This window comes from Ruditapes philippinarum, unplaced genomic scaffold (assembly GCF_026571515.1).
Source record: "Ruditapes philippinarum isolate M1 unplaced genomic scaffold, ASM2657151v2 ctg9206_1_1_1_1, whole genome shotgun sequence".
Taxonomy (NCBI): domain Eukaryota; kingdom Metazoa; phylum Mollusca; class Bivalvia; order Venerida; family Veneridae; genus Ruditapes; species Ruditapes philippinarum.
Window position 1 is genome coordinate 40,666 of NW_026862574.1, and position 9,906 is coordinate 50,571.

General features: G+C 39.4%; 1 protein-coding gene across 1 annotated transcript; it reads left to right on the plus strand.

Moving 5' to 3' along the window:
• The first annotated feature begins 5,274 nt into the window (after positions 1 to 5,274).
• On the plus strand, positions 5,275 to 6,802 carry LOC132719461 (uncharacterized). The gene is made up of 2 exons (XM_060703232.1): positions 5,275 to 5,765; positions 5,869 to 6,802. The coding sequence occupies exons 1-2, from the start codon at positions 5,275 to 5,277 to the stop codon at positions 6,800 to 6,802; spliced, it is 1,425 nt and encodes a 474-aa protein (XP_060559215.1).
• The last annotated feature ends 3,104 nt before the right edge of the window (positions 6,803 to 9,906 follow it).

Genomic DNA, 9,906 nt, shown 5'->3' on the forward strand with positions numbered 1-9,906 from the left:
AATTTAGACCAGCATACATACTGAATTTTATCTCCCGGACCGGATATATTCAAAGAAATAGCTTCTTATTTATAAGATGAAGAGTAGGTAAAGATTTTAAATAAACGTGAGATACAGGAAATAACATACACTGAATATCTATTACAATGTTTCCAGACTGTCTAGAAACATTTCCACAAATGGGAATTTATATGATATATCGAATACAATCAAATAAAACCCATGTTCATGCTGACTAGACAGTATAATCCCTTGTGATAAAACCGTTCACATTAAACAAAACAAAAAATTAACTGTACACAGAAGCTGTCCTCTTAACACGTTGTTTCATCATCATTTAAACATGTACTAAATAAGATAATTTTTCAATTACAAATGTACTTTGAAAGTTCAGTTATTGCTTTATACATTAAGTTGAGTTTATTTTTGACTTTCGACTTCTTGCCATTTGGCCTCATGAACAGGCCCAATCAAACAGAGCCTGCAACATTTTTAATTTTTACGTTTTGGGCGTTCTTTAGGGATTCCGACTCTCTATTTCATTTAGTGTCTAATTATTTATCTTACACAGACTTATAAATTATATAGTTGTATTGTCTCTATTGAATATCCCGGTGAACTAATTATATTTCGTTTATTATGGTAACACCTTTTTGCATCCATACAATATTTAATTGTGTAAGCCAACACGATGTTTAAATGTGTGCTTTAACACTAGATTTATTTTGTGTAAGCAAGTCAACACCACGTTTGATCGTATGAGCAACACCACATGTGATTGTCGTGTTGGAGCAACATTACGTTATGATAAGCAAACACAATATTTTATTTGTGAGCCAACACCATATTTCATTGTGTGAACAAACACAATATTCATTGAAATGAGTTAACATCAGGGTTTTGAATGTGCTAGTCAACAATAGGTTTGATCACATGAATCAATTTATAAAGTTTGATTGTGTTGGGGTAACAAAGGATTAGATTATGTAAACGTCGTACACCTTATATTTTTTGACAATAATCATAAAAAAATTGAAGTACCAAGAACTTAAAAAAGGATAATTATGAAATATCTATACAGAAATATAAAAAGCACTGACACGCTTATACGTGTCTTTGCCGACCTACATTTACCTTAATTCAATGAACCAAAGCATAATTGTTATTTTTACCCATGTGACTATTATTCTAATGATATGTATAAATTGATTTCTGGGGAATTAAAAAACCGTAGATATTTTCTTGTTTTTGAATTGAATATTTTGAAAAATATCTTTTTCCAGACTGTTTGATTTAAATATTGTTTTGTTGTTTTATAACACAAATTGAATGTCAATATGATAGGTACTAGGCGAATCAATTTATAAACTTATCAACGGACATTTACCTATAAATAGTTAATTCGACTTCATCAGTTAAAATAATGTAAAACATAAATAAAGTATATTGTCCATAAAAGGAACCATTCAATGTATTTCTAGAAAACCTCGATTGATACCCAACGATGGGAAAACAAACAAATTTGCTAGTGTATCAAAATGTCCCTGAAATTTCATTTTCTCGACTTCTACGTAAAAGTACACCAAAATGTTATAGCTAATGGCCACTTCTGTTTCTCATTACAATGAGAAAACTATCAGAAACTTGACAAATTATCTTGCTCTGCCAATGAAAACCGTTTCACTCCTACCATGACAAATTGCAAGTGAAAATGAATCCAACTATGGACCTTATTTGCGTCAAAGAAAATAAATATGTTCGTTATTGAATCAAAATAATTAGTTCATACAAATAAGAGTGAAATGGCATAGGATTATTTGCGCTGAATTTTATACCTATTCATTTTCACAAAGCCGTCCTAATGTAGGAGTGAGAGAATAATCGTGATATTATCTTTCTTCATTTTGACAATTTCGTCTAAAAGTCTTTGTTATTGCTATTACACAACGGTCGTGTTTTCGTCAATATTTGTGACCATACGAATGTGAATTTTGAATGATTCAAAAAGCCACTTACATAAAAAATTTATTAGTGACATTGTACAAATTAGATCTAACTTGATCACAAACGGTGTTTGAAATGAAAAGTTAAAATTGCAGAACATGATTTCAAACAAGTGTTGTACAGTACTAATAAGCAACCTTACTCAATACTGTAATATCCCAGGGTCACATCTCTTATACTTACCTTGATCTGTACTGTTGTAATGTAATATCCACACTTTGTTTAATTTCTTGTATTCAATGTTTATTCACAGTAATATTTTTTATGAGGATGATGGGAGTTTCTCATCATACATAATTCAACATACAGAGGCTGTCATAAATGCATAATGAATGTTTGTCTATTTAGATATCTGCTGTCTGTTTATTTTCATACTGTAACTGGTTTCTTGACTGGAACTTTAAATGTCAGCCTCGAATGTATATACAGTTTTTCGCGAAATATGTAAACATCTCTGTTTATCTTTCTCAGACAAGCTAGTGTTAAATTGTTGATTGTATTTGATAAAGAAATCCTAGAATTGTCTTACCACAGAGCGAAATCACTCTATTAATCATTTAATTCCTTTATTTTGTCATTGTTTTTAACAGCACTGTGAGTACACCTGTCCTCTTGCAGGCGGCCATTTTGTTACTATTTTTATATATTGTAAACACGACGAGCACTCGCATAGCAACCGTGGATGCTGTATTGTATATGATAAAGTTTAATCTCAACTTTTTACGATGTTCCATTTAATTACTGGCAGAAAACGTAAATTTGAGGTGTGTTATATTGTTTTATGTATTCTAAACTTATTTTTTCTTTCTTCCACAAGGAAATCTGTGGAACCCACAAAAAAAGACTGTGGGATGACTTTCCCACGAAAAATACTGTGGAGCGTTCCTTCACAAGAAATTTCTGTGGGCCCACAAGAAAGTCTGTGCGAGCGTTCTTTCCCACAGCTTGTGGAATTTGTGGGGACTGTGGCATATAAATAGCCCGTCTGCCTTCAGTCGGGGTCTTTCCAACTTCGAAATTGTTTTTCATGTACAACGTATTTTTGATTGTTTACTGAAATTTGATAGCGCTTAAAAAATACTTGACTAATTTTAAAAGGTGTGCATTATTTTAACGTTAAAATAAGTAAATTTCTTCTTGAATTAAAAAGGAAATATAAATTTTTTCTCTTTATTATATCTGCATATACTTAACATTTTTCTTGCATTTTTATTTTATCTTGGGAATGACATATACGCGTCATTTTTAGGTGGTTACGCCGCGGCTGTCCACCGTGTTTTACGACCTATTTCTATTCTTAGAATATTTTTATTATACGAAATTTTTTTTCTTCTTGTTTTCGTACATGATTCATAAATTTGAATAATATTTATCTTGCAATAATTTGTTGATTCTAGAAATATTATTTTCCTTTTTGCTTAGTTAAAAGTGTTTCCCAAGATTGTTTTTTAAAATAATAATTAAATAGTTGGAAGTCCAAACGTCAAGAAGCGACCAACCGAGCAAGCATTCAAGTCGGCCCTAGTATTACAGTCACGGTGAGCAGCTGAAACTGTGATCAGCCTACGTTAGAAAAAAGTCAACCTCACAGCATCACATCTGACAGGTTGCTACTAAAAAGTCTGCAAAGTCCATATTGAAACAGATCCTGACCGAAGCTCATTTAAAGAGAGATCCTACTTGATTCACGGGTTTAGGCCTCACCCACAGCGCGGGGCCGTACATTTTCATGGTGCAACGGTGGGATTCTACTTGATTTCCAAGGCATAGATCCCAGAGAATCTCGAACCTGTACTTGGTGCTACCAGAGAGCTTCATTCATCACTATTAGACAGCGACAGCATGGAAGCCCTAGACCTGTTGACAGCGAAGGGATAATTTAAGCTTCAAGGATGGTCAGCAGACAGTAGGACGCAGGCCAGGACGTGACTTTGAGAACGGCCGACGAAATAGTCTGATGTGGCTTCATGTTTGAGTGATGTTCTACACAGAATGAAGAAAACGTGAACACTGGACACTAGAACACCAATCAGTGAAGCGGCAATCTAGAAATGCAGCTGTGATAGTGGGTTTACAGGATTGCGAGATTTGGTCAAGGAACTTCAAGAGCTGAAGCAGGCCCCCTAACAGGCAAGCAAGTTGCTGATGACTGCTCCGCAAGAGACAAGATTGCCGAGAGATCCCAGTGCGGAACAAGACAGCAGGGGTATCTTATGGGGTAGGGAAGCAGGTAATGATGTCCCAAGGAGTGAGCACTTTATAGACTATGTTATGGTGATCACTTATGATCAGGCTTACCGTAAGGAAGACCTCTATGTCAATAGTCCTCCAATAGTCATTCAATTAATGTGAAGATTCTTCTTTTACAGGCAAGAAAGACTGGCGCAACAGTGGGATTAGCCCGTTTCGAAGCTGTTGACCTACAGTATGGGCTGGGGGAATCTGAGAAGAGATGGTTAGACAGCTTCTGCCGTAAGGAATATAGGGTCCAGCGAGCGAATTCTGTATTCACTCAACTGCCTCAGCTGTCGTTTCAGAGCTTGATGACCTGACTGCAGAGCCTCAACAGCCGATTACAGGAAGGATTAGAAACTTGCGCGATCCTTTGCTGCTAAATTCAGCAACAGAACTCAAGGGAGTGGGGAAACAGTCGAAGAGTATGCGGCGGACCTGAAGAGGTTGTATGACAAGGCGCATGGCTACAGGGATAGGAGGACGAGGGACGAGGATCTGGTCAGAAGATTCCCTTGATGGGCTCAGAGATGAAGAGATGAAGTTTTCTGATAGAATACCACAAAGAGCCGTCTAACATTGACGAAGCGGTCGATGTTTTCATGTCGCTTCAAACTTTATAACAGACAAGGAATAACTCTGCAAAACGTGACAGCCCTACAGACATGCTGTTCGTTCGCTCTCAACGGAGGACTCTTGAGCTGGCGCAGCGTTGAAACGTGTGGAACCGGTTACACTGAATCGGAAAACACTGAGAATAAACAAGGATGAGCAGATGCAGAGATGAAGGTGCTCGTACCCAAATATTAGAGAGGTTATCTAAGCTGGAGTAGTGACCAGGAGCAAAAGAAAACGATCTAAAGCAGAAGGTCCAAACAAGGGGACTGTCTTAATGTACATTGTATAAGCATGGAGACACTTATCAAGGGATGCCCAGCAAAGAGTCTACTGGTAGGGGATTTGAAGGTGTCGAAAGGCAATGGTGAAGAAACCTTTAACTTCAATTGCGACCGACTCTTGGGCCAAAGAGGGCCATAAATGATAGGGATAGGGCCACAAACACGAGATCAGGGACAGAATTCAGAGAGTTGTAATGAGAAAAGTGAATCGATTGGATTAAAGAAAGAGATGAATGATGGTGTGTACGTTGAGGGATGTGTCGAAGGTTTGCCTGTGGTGTTCACGGCTGACACGGGTGCCTCAAGAACCATTTTGTCATCTAGGATTTATCATAAGCTGGAAAAAGGGGAAAGGCCAATGCTAAAAAACTCGGTGTGTTTAAAAGGTGCAGGTGGCTCCCCAATAAAGATTTTAGGTAAGGGGATGTTTGAGATAAAGCTGGGAGAGCTTGCTCTTAAACGTGAAATTATAGTAGCTGACATAGAAGATGATGCGCTTCTTGGTTACGACATACTGAATTCTGCTGACCTGCTTCTTACAAAAGATTTGGTAGTTCTGAAGGGCCAAAAGATACCATGTAAAAGGAGACTTGACACCTTTAAACAAGGAAAGGTTACTATGCAGAGGATGTTTGAACGGTGCCAGGGAAGTCCGAGACAGTGATAAGATGTTTATGTAGAAAAGAAATGAAGCCAGATGATGATGAGACAATGGCTGCATTTCTGGTCCGAGCCGAACTGAAGATTTCAAGGATAGGTATCAGTTGATACTGGCATGTACGCTGGTTGACATCAATGGTGCGGCTACTTCGAAGGTGCGTGTTCTCAATCCATTTCCTGTTGACGTGAAACTCAGGCAAGATGCTGTGATAGGTAAAGCTGAAAAGGTCGAAAAGATAGTGAGTATAGTATCTGACCAAGAGCATAGTAGTGAAGCAGAAAACCTAGACAAGGTTAGGCGAATAGAGGTGGTGACCAAAGAGAAAATGGAGCCCGAGATCGGTTTGCCGAGAGCTGAACCAGAAGATGTGCCAAGTCACCTAACAGAGCTCTATACTGAAGCAGTGAAAGGTCATGCCAGTGATGAAGCAAAGATAATCGCAGGCCTCCTCGTGAAACATCAGCACACATTTTCCAAGGACGAATGGGATATTGGATTGACGCATTTGGTGGAGCATCCAATAAAAACGAATGATGCAGAACCAGTCAAGCAACGACCTAGGAGAGTACCTCTTGCGTACGCAGATGAAGAGAAGAAGGCGATCGAAGACTTGCTAAAAAAAGATGTTATACGAAAGAGTACTTCACCTTGGGCTAGCCCAATTGTACTTGTGAAGAAGAAATCGGGAGCTATAAGACCTTGCGTCGATTATCGAAGAGTTAATGCAATTAGTGAAACAAGACGGATTCCCACTACCAGAGTGCAAGACTGCTTGATGCCGTGGGGTGCCAGTTTGTTCAGCAGCTTTGATCTTACCAGCGGGTACTTCCAGATACCTCTCAAACAGGAAGATATACCAAAAAGCGCCTTCGTCTGTAAATTCGGGCATTTTGAGATGACACGAATGCCGTTCGGGCTTAATAATAGCAGCAGTACATTTCTAAGAAATGATTGGAGCTGGCACTGCAGGGTCTTCAATGGGAAACGTGTTTGGTTCTATATATGAACTCTGATATTTTAAATTGTTTATGGAGAGGGAATGTTTAGCTGCATGATACCCAAATATGAACACAATCGGTTGTATGATATACTGTATGTGCCAAACTCTCCCGTGTTTAGCCAGAAATTTTATTTTAGAGTAACTGGGATTAAAAAATTGACGTTATATATTAATCGCTCTAATTCAATAGACAGCAGGTTCATTCATTGTATGTTCTGTCTAACAGTGTAACAAATTACTTTGGCTCTTCCCTCTTCCCTATCTCGAACTGGCTAGCATTGGTGTTCTTTACGGTTCACATATATAGTGTTCGTCCATAAATAGACTAGGATGACCAGAGGCTCCGTCAAGGCTCTCTGTATCCCCTGTTAAATGGCATCGCAAAAGATTCTCTAAACTAATTTTGTCACATAAGTTGCGCCAGCGTCAAGCAACCAAATTTGACGCTGACATATTCGACCTGCGCTCAATAATTACCTGCGGTTGAATTTACTGCTAGTGGTGCTGCTGTATTCTAGCTGCGTTGTGCAAATATAAAAGGCATAATACATGTATTGAGGAGCTCGCTGAAAGGAAGTTTTCTGTTACCGTGCCTATGTAGAGTTGCAGTAAGTACTCTCTGTGATTGACGCACGCTAATATCAAGTGAGTGCATGATAGCAATTCTCGTTGAAGGCAAAGGTGATATTCGTCGCAAAGTCTTAGGACTTTTGCATCACTCGTCAAGGCCCTACTCAATAGATCCACTTCGCTCTAGATAATACTTTCATTTAGAATAGAGCGCGAATAAGCCTCGCAGACTGAATATGTGTTTATGAGAAGATAGATATATATAGAATTAGCATTTGTCTCTTTTCCTCCTTTCTCTCCTGCTCCCTGGACTGTGTTTAGGGATAATCAAGTTCCCTCGCGCGGTAGCCATGTGCTCATAAGTCAGCGCAAGTGGGTCGTATGAATAATGTGATAAGTAGATACATTGTGAACGATGCTGAAGATGAAGTGACTTTTTGCTAATAATTAGTCATGCTCAGCGCAAGATTAACTAACGTGCTCTTTGTTTCTGATTCCTCGATGAAGGAGTTCTAGCAGTAGTCTTCCTTTTGTTCAAGTACTTTCGGCTAAAGTACCCTACTAGGGAGACGGTTCCTGGTTCGAACCGATCATCAAGCTTTGGTTTGGTTGTTCAGTCTTAAGGAGCCAAATGGGAAGATAGCAAGATGGCTCGAAATTATGGCGCCTTATGATTTTGCAATAGAGTACAGACCAGGTAAGAAACAACCACACTGTGATGCGTTGTCCAGATGCGAGCAACCTAGAGACTGTCAATGTAGCGAAGTTGACACGAGCGAAGCCTTGAAGTGCGGTCCATGTGGCAAATGCCAAAGAAGGGCGGAGCAAATGGCGCATGCGAAGGTGGTTGGTGTTTGCGGTATGAAGACTGGTGAAAGTGTGCGGGTTGTGGAAACCGATCAAAGGCCAAGTACAAGTAAGGGGGCGCGTAACGAAGAAACATCGTGGCTTAAGATGTTTTCGTGCAAAGAGATGTCAGAAAAGCAGAGGGAGGACCCAGATATAGCTCCAATCGTGCGAGCGTTAGAGAGTGAGACTAAGCCGCTTAGTTCGGATATGGAAAGAGAAAGTCCAGCAACCAGACAATACTGGGTACTATGGGACTCACTTTTTATCAGGGACAAGGTGTTATATAGGCAATTTAAAAAGAAGAATGGGACGGACTGTTATGAACAAGTTATTGTACCAAAATGTTTGAGAAGGGACATCTTGAGTCAAATGCATGATAGTATCCTCGCAGGCCATTTAGGTACTAAGAAGACGAAACATAGAATACAGTCGAACTTCTACTGGTATGGTCTAAAGGGCGATGTCAATTTGTTTGTCAAGACCTGTGATGCGTGCGAATCTGACAAGGCAATGCAGAAGCCTCCAAGAGGTCCAATGGGACACTTACAAAGCGGTGCTCCGTGGGATACGCTCGCTATTGATTATCTTGGTCCTTTGCCTATGACTGAAAATGGAAATAAGTATATAATGGTCTTAACTGACCATTTCACAAAATATGTGGAAGTCTTGGCCGTCCCTAATCAACTGGCTGAGGATTGTGCATTGAGAGTTGCTAATGAGTTTGTCTCACGCTGGGGGACACCATCAAAAATTCACACTGATCAAGGTTCGACTTTTGAGAGTAATGTTTTTAAAGAACTGTGTTCTTTATTTCAGGTTAAAAAGAGCCGCACGAGTCCCAAAAATCCAAAATGTAATGGTCAAATTGAACGATACAATAAGACGTTACTGAAGATGATAAAGGCCTATCTTATCGACCAAACTGAATGGGACCTCTTCCTTGGATGTATAGCAGGGGCATACAGGTCTTCCCCAAATGAGACCACCAAACTCACGCCGAACATGATGTGCATGGGTCGAGAGGTGAGACTTCCTGGTGATCTGGTGTACAAGACAAAAGAAGATAATAGTGTGCCATCGTATCGCCCAGTTGTGGAAGCAATCCAAGAACGTATGTTTCGAGCCCATGAAGTTGCGAGAAAACATCTCAAGGCTAGCGCAAAGCGTAGCAAGGACCTGTACGATACTAAAATGTCGTTCGTAAACTACAAAGTAGGCGACATTGTTTGGTTGTTGCATGAGTCGAGAACTGTCGGTATATCTCCGAAACTCGAGAAAAGGTACGATGGACCTTACATCATTGTAAAGAAAATGTCACCAATAAATTTTGTGGTGCAAATGAACCCTGAGGGGCACTCTGTGTTAATACATCATGATAAGTTGAAAATGTATAATGGGACCAACGTGCCAAAGTGGGCCCGTAAAATTGCAAAACGTATAACACAATAAATAAACAGAATTGTCATTGTCTTTTTGTCATCATTTCCTTGCGCTTAAACGAGAAACGTTAGAAATCGACCGAGAGTTAAGTTTGATGCGACGTGGTAAACGTAACGAGAAAACCGTGCGAAAATTTTTGTCGATGTTGGCGTGCCGAGTACCATTTTCTGTCAATTCCTGAAGTAGGTGATAAGGGCAAGTACTTATGATCCCCTCCTCTTATCGTTTCAGGAAGTCATGGACAACAGAAC

What these genes read in the sequence shown, in the direction of transcription:
- LOC132719461 (XM_060703232.1), top strand. Translation starts at nt 5,275, where the DNA reads ATGATAGGGATAGGGCCACAAACACGAGATCAGGGACAGAATTCAGAG. An exon ending in AAGGTTACTATGCAGAGGAT is followed by an intron (nt 5,766 to 5,868) that starts GTTTGAACGGTG and finishes TTCTGGTCCGAG; the next exon opens with CCGAACTGAAGATTTCAAGG.